The 14,297-nt window shown below is 42.8% G+C and overlaps 1 protein-coding gene across 2 annotated transcripts; it reads left to right on the forward strand.

Annotated features, from left to right (window-relative positions):
• The first annotated feature begins 7,326 nt into the window (after positions 1 to 7,326).
• On the forward strand, positions 7,327 to 13,193 carry LOC135492730 (uncharacterized). Of its 2 annotated transcripts, XM_064779335.1 has the most exons (3): positions 7,327 to 7,364; positions 7,941 to 8,029; positions 8,798 to 13,193. In XM_064779335.1, exon 3 carries the CDS (start codon positions 8,802 to 8,804, stop codon positions 10,260 to 10,262), a length of 1,461 nt encoding a protein of 486 aa, XP_064635405.1. In that variant the 5' UTR covers positions 7,327 to 7,364; positions 7,941 to 8,029; positions 8,798 to 8,801; the 3' UTR covers positions 10,263 to 13,193. The 2 variants fall into 2 exon arrangements, with proteins under 2 accessions (XP_064635405.1, XP_064635404.1); XM_064779334.1 differs by lacking the exons at positions 7,327 to 7,364; positions 7,941 to 8,029 and adding an exon at positions 8,494 to 8,606.
• Positions 13,194 to 14,297: the final 1,104 nt, after the last annotated feature.

Raw genomic sequence — 14,297 nt, forward strand, 5'->3', positions numbered from 1 at the left:
CCTTTTTAATAACTGTACCGTGCGTACTGGGGTCTGTTGTCATGTCAGTTTGACTGATTGTTGGATGGGGAACCATTGTTGGAATGAAAAGAAAGTAATGAGGAAAGAAAGAGGCCAGGTGATTGCGGGAATACTTTGTGGTTTTCTCACAAGACTTAACAACCCCTTGATATCCCTCAAAAGAGGATTTCAATCCAAGTGTGGTGGAATATCGTGTACATTTTGGTATAAGTGTATGTGGGATGTACAGCAGACTTGGAAATCAATGCGAGTCCTGTTCAAATCGACGGCACGCGTCCGGAGTCGCCCGATGGCGTCACTTGACCTTGACCTTGGTTGAACAAAGCAGACGACATGTTTTTGAAGGACACGTCATATCATCTGGAAGAAAACAAATTATTTCAATCCAAAAAGTCAAGTTTGAAGAGTAACCGCAGTGGGTTCTGACACAGGGACCTCCTTTGTTCCTCAAAATGTTTAATGCTTTTTATGATGCGCCTTGCTCGGCTTTTATTACAGTTAATTTAGCATGGCCTGGTGATCCTTGATGTTTGACATTCCTGAATAGGCGAAGTCTCGCTTGCCTCTTATCTTACTGATCCAGTGCATTCATGACAACTGTTAGAGCCCCAAGCCATGGTGTAACTTCGTTTGAAGAAAGTTAAACCTTGTCTTCATGACAATTTCATTTGATAATTTCTTTTATTGTTGAGTTTGATTTATTTCTTCTGTTTGAGGTTTACTCCATCAAATTTACCGCGCACCCGAAACTTCATGTTTCGCACAACAAAGGTGTTTTGATTTCTGGTGATACCGATCGAGGACGTTGACAAGATTTTATCCCGAATGTAATATAAGATATTATATTAGCTTCGTGATTTGATGAAGCCCCAAGCAAACAGGGTGTCTCCATTTGAAGAAAGTTCAAATTTTTACTTTTTATTCACTCAGTTCTTTTTATTATTTTGTTGCTCTGTGTTACTCTCTCAAATTCACCTCGTCAAATAAAGGTATTCCGATGTGGTTTGACCCGTTGACTTTTTTCCGTTTCTCAGTGTTTCCCTTCATTGTTTTGAACGCTGACAGACAGATTGAGGCGTTTTTTTCTCTGTTTCCCCCTATTGGAGCGGTATGGTCTCTCTCCAGCTGTCGACTGAATGGAAAAGTAAATTGGGGACAACTAAAAACTTTGCACCGACACGTTTTTCAATTTACATGTAGTTTCATAGTGGTGAACTAGATGAATAGTCGGCTGTTACATGTACTAATGTATTAACTACACGTATTAACTATTGTTATCAATTTTGTTTGGACGGCCAGCATCGATAGTCACCCGTATATATCCTTATTTACATATCGTAGTCTGGACCAGCATATCTCGCTCAAACCTGTCACTAATGACCATCACATGAGATTTTATCGATAGCACGCAACAGCCGTTCGCTGTCTTTGTCAACTAACGGCACTGAACACTAACATTGTCTGTTCATTTTGGCAATTCAAATCAAATTAATTCAATCATCTGCCTGTCGTCCTGATTATTGCAACAACCCCGTCCATTTCATGAGGTACCAGCATCTTCGCCATTTAACCTCGTGCTCCAGAGTATTTATGATTTAGCGACCATACAATCAAGCTCTTGGCAAGCGGGTGTCTTTGGTGTAAACGAGGTTGATAGGTTTGTTTGTCCAGGTTTTCAAAATGGCTGGTCGAACAAACGGCGTTATCTCGGCGCCATTGTTAATTTTCTCTAATTTCCTATTATTTTAGCATTTAGTAGATATTACGGTTACTAGTGTGTAAACCCGTTATTTTCGCTGTATACCAGCATTTATCAGCTTTTTGGTCAAGCCTGCTGCTGGCAATGGCGATACGGGTAATGCAACAATTGGCACCCGGAGAACTTGTTTCATCAAATATGGGTAGAGACTTTGTTTTTCACTTTAAGCGTGATAAATATGTTTGAAGTTGATAATATGTTAATTTCGTCTATAACACAGGTGGTTCTAATCAGGCTTCGCCACCCTTGTTAATCATATATCACTAATGGGACCAAACGGGATGAGACGCTGTTCGAATCACTAAAGCATGCAGGCACCAGTGGTTACTCTCGTGCATTGTTACACCAGAATCCGTTATGATTCTGTTCCTCTTCTCTCAATTAGTATAGCGTGACTTCTCATTTCATGTTGACATTTCATTTTAGAGATTAAAGACCAGAGATTGTTTCACAGGTCGATTCCTGCTCAAAGCCTGAATCTCCGATTTATTGAAATCTTGATCTCTCTCAGCACTGATCACGACGACGTTCACTTGACAACCAAATGCTGACAAGTCCTTACCCATCAAATGATAATAAAGACAGTAAGCTCATTCCAAAGACCTCATAACTCCGAATGCTAATTTTTGTCTCCGATCACCATTGTTAGCGGTTGCGAGGGCCATTTCGGCAAACATGGCCATATTGCGGAGAGATGGTTGGTTCTTGATGCCACGTTTTATGAAAGGTCCGGCTTAATGTCTTAATAGCTGACACGACAAATATTTCATTAAACTAAAATTAATCATAGAGCGGTCCGAGTGAGTGCTATTTTCATCTTGGAGTTCGCGCCGAATGTGCTGCTTCTCGCGCTTTGGTGAAAAGTGGTATTGTTCGAGTTGTTGGAAGGACATCACCTTGGTGAATAGGACCAACCAACTTGATGAATACACTGTCGTAACCAAGGCCATACCCAACACTTATTCTTCTGCCCGACTATCAAAGCGTGATTACTGCGCTTTTCAGGGTTATCACCTAATCACCGCTGACAGAAAATGATCCAAAACTACCACATTATCCCTCACCAATTGTCTCTAATTTGGAACTTTCTTTGTCGCATCGTTTCAGACTGAATACTCTCACAGATTAGCCTTGTCAGCTATAGTTTACTCTTCTCAATGAAAGTTGGCCAGGTTTTATTTTTGTTCATCTTTTCCTGACGATCTCAATTATCCATCTGGTTTCATCTCAGACTCTCATGTTTGAACCGCCGATTTGTTTGGCTTACGTCATTGGCAAGCTTACTGCGATAAAATGTGACGAAAAGGAAAAGCAGGCTTGCTCGAGTGGTATATGCATAGTGGTCACTTGGCTTTAAAAGTATGCAGTCAGATTTCTTAATCATTTCGACAAGAAATAGATGAAGTTATATTCATTGGATACGGTGGATAGGTCGGTGACATCTCGTGAGATGCAAATCTCATGTGAAAATCAAACTTACCAAAGCTTACCTATCATTCTGTCCAATTTATTGTCAAATGGACCGAAAACGCGAAATAATCGGGCTTCCTTTGCCGATGTGAGCTCTGTGAATTGAAGGTCTTTAATTAAAACATTTCTGATTTAATATGACTAATAAGGAAGGGTACATCGACGTTTCCATCGGTTGTCAAGTGCAAGGACCAAGCCAGCCTTTGTTTCACCCGCGCCCGTGAGGAGGAAATCCTGTATGCAAATGTATGCAAATGAGACTGCAGGAAATGGACGGGATTCGAGCACGATCATTTTTCTTAAGACCTCGGCGGTGTGTTGTGCACAGACAATGGGCGCGCGCCATATTGTTCTAGAGGGAGATTTCATCAATAGGATATTATTTGCGCATACTCGCCGCATTGTCTGTGACGAATTTCGGTCCATTTAAAACAACATTTATCCCTTTCGAGAATTTCATAATTGAGATCGGGTGAAAAATAGGCGAGCGTGCGCGGCGCCCTGCCGGCCATTTGTGTTCTGACTGCTGGACGTGATTTGTCGTCTGCCTTTTATTCATAGCTTTGAACCACGTGTAAGAGTGAATGACAAATGACCAAGGGGAGCCGATAGAAAATTCATTGAAAATATTGTTTATTTCGCCTTTAATTTGCGTAATCCTTTTCTACATTGATGCCTGGTTCTTCATATTACAGGCAGTTCCGTCAAACGCTGGTCAAATCAAACTTCTGCATCATTTTCGCGTCGCGCGCAGTCTGCATATTTCAAGTGCTCTTCAATGTGCGGAGGATGGAAAAGATTACTTTATAATAGGCAGAAACTCACGCTCGTGCTTTCGACCACGTGTCTGCATGGCAACTACACAATCGTAAAAGTCCCCTGTTACGATTAACGGTGCAATATCGTCTCATGAATACGTAATTCAGAATCCCAAGTGACATGATTTCGATATACGGGTAGCTTCTTCTTATATTCTGCTAATGGGTATCAGAACTGACTGCAACCTGACTGCCCAAAACTGTTGCAGAGACTTTTCTCTCCAACATCTTGGCAGGTTTTCTCATTCCATAGTTTGTGGAGGTGACTCTGTCGTGTGATCAGGAGATTGCCTCCAACAATGCCCCAGCATTCGCGGATGCTATTTCTCTCATATCATCCGCTGATCTTAATAATTAATTGATCTATAATGCAAGTCGTGTTGTTCCAGGCTGCTTCTGTCATCATCTCTAGGCGCCGTTTAGCCATCACTTGTTTAGGGATGGGTAATCTTATATCGGAGATAAACACTGATAATCGTCGCACCATATGTCAGAAGAAAGGACAGGAATCTCGACCCTGTTGCAAAGACATGAGGTTGGGTAAGGAAAGTGATGCAGTTGAACGAAATTGACTGGGGGAACCCCGATCCGGTGTAACATCTGTGGTTGTTCCCCATGTGTCAGTGTTTCCAAACAATAGGCAGCTAGAGAGACCACGACTTTTCAATAGGGGGGATACACAGAAAAACTTGTCAATCTATTTTAAGAGCGTTCCCAAACAATGAGGGGAAACACTCAAGAACAGAAACACTCAAAAACATTACACCGGCACCATTTTTAAGAGCGTATACACGACGGCTGACCACGTGGTTCAGGTATAACAAAAGGTGAAGTGTAAATGATGGTGGCATATGGTGTTACATGGTGATGAGAAGATGGTGGAATGACCACCTTGGAAAGAGAAGGTGATTATTAGGACATGATTTCCTTCATGCGGGTGTTCAAAGGGCCGCAGGTGATTCACATAAGGAGGGATTCTCAGAAAAGTTTGAATTTAAAAGCAATGATCAGGTGCGACAGTTTGGTCAGGGGATTGTGAACTTCTGATAACACCTCATTAATAGATGCCGGAATATCGCAATTCCCTGCCCTTCCCTATTGAATAAAGACCAAAGTATTATTATTTATTTCAGTGAAACTATGATATCTGCATGCATGACTCAATATTGCAGCAGCTACGAATATTCTAGGCTCCTAACTTCAACATATCGTTCAGTGGAAGTAGACAAATACACGACCTTGTCGGTGTTAAAGGGACAGATTGGCCACGTTTATTCCCCTCTCCGAGGATTTCAACCCAAGGCCCTTGCCAGGGGCAAATAGAGAGGCTTATGCCCCCATGCCCATATGAGACCCTTCCCTTACGAGCTGTTTAAGGACCTATCGGCTTGACCCCGGGGTGATTCCCCAAGGAAAGGTTTAGAGCAATACTTCGTCTCATGTCCCCCAGGATACCCACACCCTAGTCTAAACCCTTTAGCAGGGATATCTCCTCATCTCTCCCCGGGTCTGCCCTGAAGATATCACACTAATAATCATGGGCCATGTGAGCTATATTATTGGTCTGCATGATGACAAGATTTTCTGAGCCGTCCTTAATTTGCAAGCTGCTTTCCTATAAATTTGCTTGATGGTAAATGACGCTGAGAGGGTTCAGAAATCCGCCGAGGTTAATCAAAGGATGTTTCAAAAACAGTGGCTCGGTCAGATAACCTTTGACGCAGAGTTTCTGAGAGATGAAAAAATTCCAAGTCCAAATATTTTTTCACTTGTTTATTTTTCTACTCACTCACTCCGAAAACAATTTTGACTTTGAAAATTTTTCAGAATTTCTAAGTCCAAATTATTTTTTTCGCTTGTTTTTTTGCTACTCAAAAGTCAAGAAACAACATCAGTCCCAACAAAATTTGTGCTATTTATTGATATGAGATGGGCTGTTATTTAGGCCAATTACTCAGTCATGTGTCATGTATGGCAAGCCGTTTGCTTCAAAAAGTCGAGATGATTTTTTTCAAGTCGAGATTTTTTTTTCAAGTCAAGAAAAAATATTTCAAGTCAAGAAATTTCTTCAAAAAGTTGAGATTAGTATTTTCAAGTTTACACATTTTTTTTCAATTCGACAAGTTTTTTTTTAAAGTCGACTTTTTAAATATATATACATATTTATTTTTAAGTAAAAAAAAAATTTTTTCATAAACTTTTTATATACACCTTATCAGTTGATTATTTTTCTAATTCTTTTAAAATTTTTTTCAAGTCGATAAAAAATTATTGTAAATGACAAATTTCCTATTCAATACAATACAATACAATACTATTTAATATTTATAACGCGCCTTTCCAGGTCGCCCTGCTCAAAGCGCGGGAAAAAAACCTCCTACTAAATACCGTAGTGTTTTTTGAAAAGCCAGGATTTTAAAGCGGTCTTGAATGAATTGATGGTTGGGATTGATCTTATTTCAGATGGTAAATTATTCCAAAGTTTTGGGGCAGCCACGGAGAAGCTTCGGTCCCCATAACGTGATTTTGAGCGTGGGACAATGAGAAGCTCTGAGGAGGACGACCTGGTCTGACGCGCTCTGGTCTGATTATGCAGCAGACAAGACAGATATGCGGGCGCAACACCACATCTGGCCTTGAAGCAGGTCAAGAGAATTTTAAATTGAATCCTGCACTTGATTGGGAGCCAATGTAATTCCCGAAAAGTTGGCGTGATGTGGTCGCGCTTTTTAATGCCACATATCAGTCTTGCTGCTGAGTTTTGCACTTTCTGCATTGGTGCTGTAACATCATCTGGGAGTCCATAGAGAAGACCATTGTTTACATCAAGCTTTGAAGATATAAAGGCATGTACGAGGCGCTCAGTGCTTTTACGGTCCAAGTACTTCCTGATCCGCCCAATCTTGTGCAAGCTGAAGTACGCTGCCCTACATACATTCTTAACATGTTCACGCATACTCATATGTTTGCCAAAACAAACCCCCAGGTCCCTGACGGAGTCAGAGCTCGGTATTCAGTATTCAACAAAAAAAAACACATTCGAGACAGAAAAAATAAGTCGAACATTATGACGTCATCACTTTTCGTGTACAGTATGTAGACTCGTCCCCCGCATTGCTAAATGTTTTGGTTAGGGTTAGCGGTACAATAGATCATGCTGCTTAATTGGTCATGGTTCGTACAAGGAAATGTTATGATTTCATCGAATTGCATTATCTGTAGTGTCGCATGCGAATTGGGTCACTATGTCCGGACGGTCGGCCATCACTTCGCCATAGAACATCGACAGAGACAGGGTAGGTCTTTTTGCTCATCTAATACATTAGTTTTCGTCAAAAACACGTATTTAAAGTGCTCATTTGGTGTACTGAGATGGCTGAGGTGCTACACTTTCACTTTCAGACCAATTAACTCAAAAGGAATTACATCACGAAACAGAGCAGGATGATAAATATTTCAAAATGTTGTCACGATTTTGTGGGTGCATGCCTCTGTCAAAATTCGTTAAAAATAAAAATGTTACGAAATGAAGATACTAGTCCAACCGAAAATCGATATGATTATATGATTGGAAGTGACTATTTGGCAAGCCCGGCTTACCAAACAGCGACTTTTTCTTGTCCTGAATGGAGAGCCGAACTCATTAATATTAAAGTAAAGTCTCCAGCTCGCCAAACAGGGTAGATTTTTTTACCTGTTTGGCAAGCCCGGCTGGCCGAACAGGGTGGCTTTTTAGTGCTGTTTGGCAAGCGGCTCTCCAAACAGGACAAAAAAAGATGCCTGTTCGGCGAGCGGCTTGCCAATTAGACCCGGCCTATATGATTTGTGACAATGTACGTCACGGGAATCCCAACTTTCTTTTTCCGTTTTAGGAAAACAACCTGCTTGGAATTGTGAATAACGCCGTAGGCTACTAATTCTCATACCTACTTTGGAAAGTTTTATGGAAGATACAGCAACGGTAAGTGGCATAATTAGACCGAGGGCCCATCATATAACCAAGTAAGGCTGAAAGAGTGGATGTCGTCCTGGGTACCGACAAATGGTACCCAGGTTCGAGATCGACTTGACAATAAGCACCCTGGGTGCCATTACCCTAGACAAACAGCACCCAGCTTCTTTTTGCCTGGCTTACGGATCTTAGGGACGAGGACGTTTCTTGCAATCTCGTTTTATCTCGCGCCGTGGTACTTGCGGCATTAGCAGTGCGCGAAATAAAAAGACGCGTTAGACCTATAGGTCTTTGAAAGCACATTTCGGATGATTTATTCAGAAAGGTATGTAGGAGGGATATATATTTAGAGAGCGCGGTTGGAAACAGCTGGACGGTCGCCATCTTGCAAAATGATGGTTATCGTGACACGTGACCTCCGTGAGCGTGGGGTCAACCTCGGTTGTAGGTATAGAAAAAGTGTAGAAGAAGAAGCTGGGTGCTGTTTGTCTATAGTAATGGCACCCAGGGTGCTTATTGTCCAGTCGATCTGGAACCTGGGTACCATTTGTCGGCACCCAGGACGACATCCACCCTTTCAGCCCAAGTAAGTAGGTCGACTGACGTGTTGCGTATCTCCCTGCCCGCAAAATGCAAAAACAGAAGAATCGTGATCCGAATGCCAGTCGGGGGTAATGCGAAACAATCAGTGGATGTGATCATCAGTATGTGTCAATCAGGCATACAAAAACGTCAAATGGTTCCAAATCTGACCACCGTTTTCTATATATATTGCAGTAAAATGGCGTCTGGTAGAAGCATTCCTGGGCAACTGGTTCTTCAAGATCACATTCAAAGACTGGTGAAGATCAAGCGAAAGCAACCGCTTCATCACATCGCACTAGTAGCCTCTTCAGTGTGTGGGAAATTGGTGGACCGGACGGATGATGAGCTCTCAGAATTCAAGGCGAATGTCGCTAATATTGCTTCATGGATCATATTCTTCGACGAGAAACCGAGCTGCCTCGACGACAACGTGGCAAACAAGATCCGAAAGGCTGGTCGTCTGTGCGATCGCCTGGCGACCGGTGAAAGAATAATTAACGGAGAGACAGCTAGGAAGACTTTTTCACTTCGCCGGAAAGCAGTCGATCTTGATTGGGTGAATGATGTCGTTGTTTGTAGATTAGACCAATTTAAGCAGTGGTGGGGGAAAGAGTATGAAGCTTGGAAGGAAGAGGTGCAGCCGCAAGGAGCTGAGGGAGGAACGCCCTCTGCCAGGGATAGTCCTATTGAACCACCTCCCAAGTTAGAAAATATTATAGATCATGGGGCGTGTAGACCAAGGAATCCTGCCCCAGCCACAGAGTTTCAACAATCCTCCGGAGGACCTAGGCTGGTCTCAAACAATTCATTCAGTGAAGATAAACTCGCGACAGGGACATTTGACTCTCCAGGGACATTTGACTCTGATAACCAGGAAGAAGACGACCCTACCACGGCCCATGCCTTGATTCCGTTCGACAACTTGTCTGATGCTGTGTCCTACCCAGAACCTGCACCTTCGGAAGACAACATTTCTGATTTCCTTGATACCGGAGACGACCCTGAAAACACTGAATACGACATCCTCATTTCCCACGAACCAGAAGACGAAGAAGAAGCGAAAAGTATCAGATGCCGATTGCAGAGAGAGCTCAAGGATAAAAGAGGAAATACGACTGCCAAAGTTTGTATCCCAGGTGACTTTCACTATAAAGGCATCCGACCCAATCCACTGCTAGCGGCTGTTGAGAAAAGCACCTCAGTTGCATTCTTTATATCGAAATTCACCGGAGATATGGGCCGCAAGAAAAGTATTCTAAATAGCTTAGATTTCCTGATGACAACCGCGAAGGAACAGCATATCGAAATGATATTTGTTGTTGTGAAGGGCAACAAGGAGCAGGCTAAAGAGCTCTTGAAAGAGGACAATCGATACCTCAAAATTACGGCTGCGGATGGAAAGGTCTACGATGTCAATGCACCTGATTTCTCAAAGAAAATGTCACAGATTTTTAGAGAACATCAACATCTTACATTGGACAGGAGATTAAAGCCACCTCAGCCTCACTCATCAAGAAGTGAAACGGGCCGTCCGATAACTAGTGATAGCAGTAGCACTAGTGAAAAGCAGACACACGAAGGGCCTCCTCTAACATACGATGAGAGCGCTGAAAAAGCCGAACCTAAGAAATTACCTGCGATGAGTAACCTAATGTAAACGGATTGCTCTCCTGCCATACAGTAAAATAGCGAAACTTTATCAGAAATATCCTTTGATAATGGCAAAATCACCTTAGTTTTGGCTTGAACCTATCCTATGTTACCACCTCTCGGTAGACCCGTTGGCCTGGTTTTCTGCCCAGGACTTCAAATCAGTTCATCCAACTTCGAGTAACACTGATATTACAGTTATATAATTTGTTGGTATATAGGCTATACCGGCGAATCTGGCTAGTTCACGCACACTGCAATAATTCCCTTGCCCATGAAACTTATCGATGCTACCCATGGTGTTTCTAATTAAGTTTAAATCCAGCATCTAATCAGCCTAAGAGCCTTACAGCTGCAAGCTCAAGCTGGCCAACTACAGTCTCCGGTTGACCACAAACACATGCCCATGGCCATGCGCTAGACGGATACATCTGAAAGGAATCTGGACAATGGTCAATCCTGTACGAGGCCAACTGTTCCGGTCTCAGTGACCATCAGGGCTGATGCTCACAAGGGAAACAGCCCAGGGAAAGGAACAGAGTGGATGAATCTCAGTGAGTAGGCCGAGTCAGTTTTATGGTGCATGTATTTACTCTCAAGGGAATATCTGAAGAAATCCTCATCTGGGTAGAATCATTGCCTCAAAGTTTTTGTTTCGATGACCAAAAGGTTATGACATATTATTGGTTCAGATGACTGCAGTCATGGCAGTGTCCAGTATGCTTCTTTTTTACGGTGCGCCAGGCCTTTTAGTGCGTTGGCAGGAGCCAGAGAGTTTAGGTCAGCCTTTGGTTCGGCCTCATCCGCCTCTCACATTGTCTCCTATAGGCAGGCGACAGCAGCAGTGTCAGAATGCTGCGCAATACTGCCCAGGGAAATTAGCAGACCGTCGGTCAAACATCCGACCCAAATTGCCAAACTTCACTGGCCCCGGCGGCCAGGCCGGGGAAATCGATAGGACATTGTGAGAGCCTGTCCCAGCAAATCTATGGGGCCATTTTTGGTTGCCAACCCCGCAGACATTTGAACACAAATGACCAACTTGTATCAGTTTCTCATCGTGGTGTCCCCACGTTTGCCCGTTGGTGGCAGAACTTGTCCGATCATGGATTTTATCCGCCTGCGGATGCAACGCACACTTCAAATTTAATGAAGGGGACAATTTCTCGATCAGACCATTCGAAGACATCGCCGCCTGGTTTATTCCTTGTGTACCATCTCGGTGGGTACTCTCCTTTTTTGGCACATGGCATTATCCAGACATGGCAAACTTCTCCATACAAGGTTGACGAAATCTGCACTGTCTGTCCTCCTCATGACAAGATGATTTTTCTATCAATCTGATAGGCAGACGATGGGTCAAAGAAGCTACTGAGAGTCCGAGCTCCAATCCTCATAATGGTCGACAGTACAAAATGAAGCTAATGTCATGGAAAACTTCATCATGTGGTCCCTTCTTCATTTTATTTCATTATTAGCCTAGTGTAATTCAAGTTGCGCCCATTTTTCGGGTGATTGCGTGTGTGCGCCCATCCTGCGACTTGGGAGGTATCCCTCTAATTGAGGCCCTAAGGGGAATAAGACCCTTGGTACCCAAAATATCCATGGGACAGACATTGTTCAAACAACAGCAGCTAATTTGTACGAGTCGTCTGCAATCATTGCAAAACTCACGTTTGATTTCATCTCAAGTCTGCCATTACACATGTGCATTTGTGTCGTATATTTCTGCATCAAAAGTACCAGGGTTTCAGACAAAGATGGGTTGGTTCAAACCTTAGAAATGTTACGCAGACGACATTATCCAACATGTTTTGATTTGTCAAAGTTGGTGACAATTGATTGAAGCCTGTCATGTGTGATGACACCAGCGAAAGATGGGGCCAGGAAGGTCCAAGCTGTCAACTTGGTTGCAGTTGTGAAAGAGGGGTAAAATTGGTCCATGAAGCTGTCGGACCCATCATTTCTGCTTTATGGACAGACTAATTGGTAGGGCCAAGCCATATTGGTTCTGGTTTGTGATTTCCCCATATGACCATGGCGGTAGCCAAAGTTTTGATAGGCAGTGGCCATCTTGTGCTCCTTCTTTTGTTACTCTTCCGCAAGGGTGGCTTGGTGCGATATTACGCCCTCACGAATGGCTGCTTCGTTATAGGGCCTTCTGCTATTTTAGAATATCCTAATCTCAAATGGAGACCAAAACCCTTGATTTCCGATTGTCTGTGTCCAAAGTTAAATATAAAACTTCGTAGTAACTATTTATATACAAATCAGATCATGCAAGTACAGTGGGGTGAGGTTTTATCGATGAAATTCTCAGTTAGGAATGGTGTGAAACAAGGGGGTGTATTATCACCAGTATTGTTTGGTATATATCTTGACGAACTTTTAGATAAATTGGGTAAATCTGGGGTTGGCTGCCACATTGGCAGCATGTTCTTTGGCGCCTTTGCCTATGCAGATGATGTCATCATTTTAGCGCCGATCGGGCTTAGGAAAATGTTGAAGGTTGCAAGTGAGTTCTCGCTTGAGTATATGATTTCTTTCAACGCGTTGAAAAGCAAATTTCTTGTATTTGGGTGTAATGATCCTCCACCCGAGGTGGTTTTTCAAGGTAATGCAATCAGAGTATCCCAAGAGGAAATTCATTCAGGGATACTTCTGGGTCATGACGTACGACGTAGGCAGATACATGTACTATGTACAAATGATCTTTATAAACGCACGAACATTTAAATGTCTCAGTTTAGATTTGCCAACTACAGCACAAGATATAGACTATTTAAAAACTTCTGTATCCCTATATGGATACCAACTACATGTACTAGGAGAGGATGTCATTGTGTAGAAAGTTATGACGAGAAATTGGTTGTTCTTTTGTTGGCACCCGCATAAAATGTTCATGCATGTTCACAATATTTCTGTACTTATAGTACGAATAAACATATATATATATATATATGCCAATCTCTGGGAACCATTTCCTTCGTTGGTACCCCTCTATTCCAGAATAAGCCTTCGAGATTTTGCGCCATCACACCATCATAATAGAAAGTACACCTCCCTGACGTAGAGAACATCCTTTCAGTTCGTAACTTACTAGGAGCGAAACATCAAGTTTCCTCCCGAAAGAAGCTTTTCAGGTTTCGGAAAAGACAGTGAGCTTCTCATTTATGATTAAGTTGCTGGAAACTGTAATAATCTGGAAGACAAAAGGTGGACTGTAGAGGCGACGGGACTCAACGTCGGGCAGCGAACCTTTTCAAGGGGAGAATCCAGTTAAAGGATACACCATCTCGCGGCCACTCAACAATCGAAGGAATGGGATGATCAATCGGACATTATTTGTACCCGAACTCAGCCAGAAGTCTTGAACTAAAGTACATTCTTATGAGATTTGTTTGGCAGTAAAAGCTGTGTCTCCCAGCGAGAGGTTCACCTAAACGTTGGACAATATCACCTGTGTATCGATACACTCGCCCTTATTGGATCTATAAAGTATCCAGTCCATGCAACTTCGGTTGACACAGAGCTAACAGAACTAATGAGATTTGCCAGTAAATGACGGAAGCCCTTCAGGGTAACCATTGAGTGTACTCCCGATATCTCCAGGCTCCTCACTGGGAGAGTCCTAAAGGGTCAACCCTTTCGATCCCAAGGATAGCCAGCTCCCTGAAGTCTTGCTGCGGGCAAAGCCTTGGGACCTTCACCATCCCGGGAGGCGAACGTTTCTAGAACTGAACATATGCCGATTGCTAATTGATGTTTGGGTGAGGTTAAGGATTATCTCGGCTTCATGTAGCCCTACGTTCTGCAAAATTCGTCGTTGACAAAATGCTTTATATACTTCGTCTTTTGGAGACCTTCGTGAGGGCTGTCTACTAGTACTATGTCGTCCCTCAGCACTTTCTTCACGACTTCGGGCACTCTTGTACCTCTCTGTCGCCAAGGATTCGGTAACAAATTCCCTCAAAGAACCCTCGGGTGTTGCGTTTCGTTACAACAGTAGAATGTTTGCTACTCTTTATCAGATTTTCGTTAC

Source organism: Lineus longissimus, chromosome 8 (genome assembly GCF_910592395.1).
Source record: "Lineus longissimus chromosome 8, tnLinLong1.2, whole genome shotgun sequence".
NCBI lineage: Eukaryota > Metazoa > Nemertea > Pilidiophora > Heteronemertea > Lineidae > Lineus > Lineus longissimus.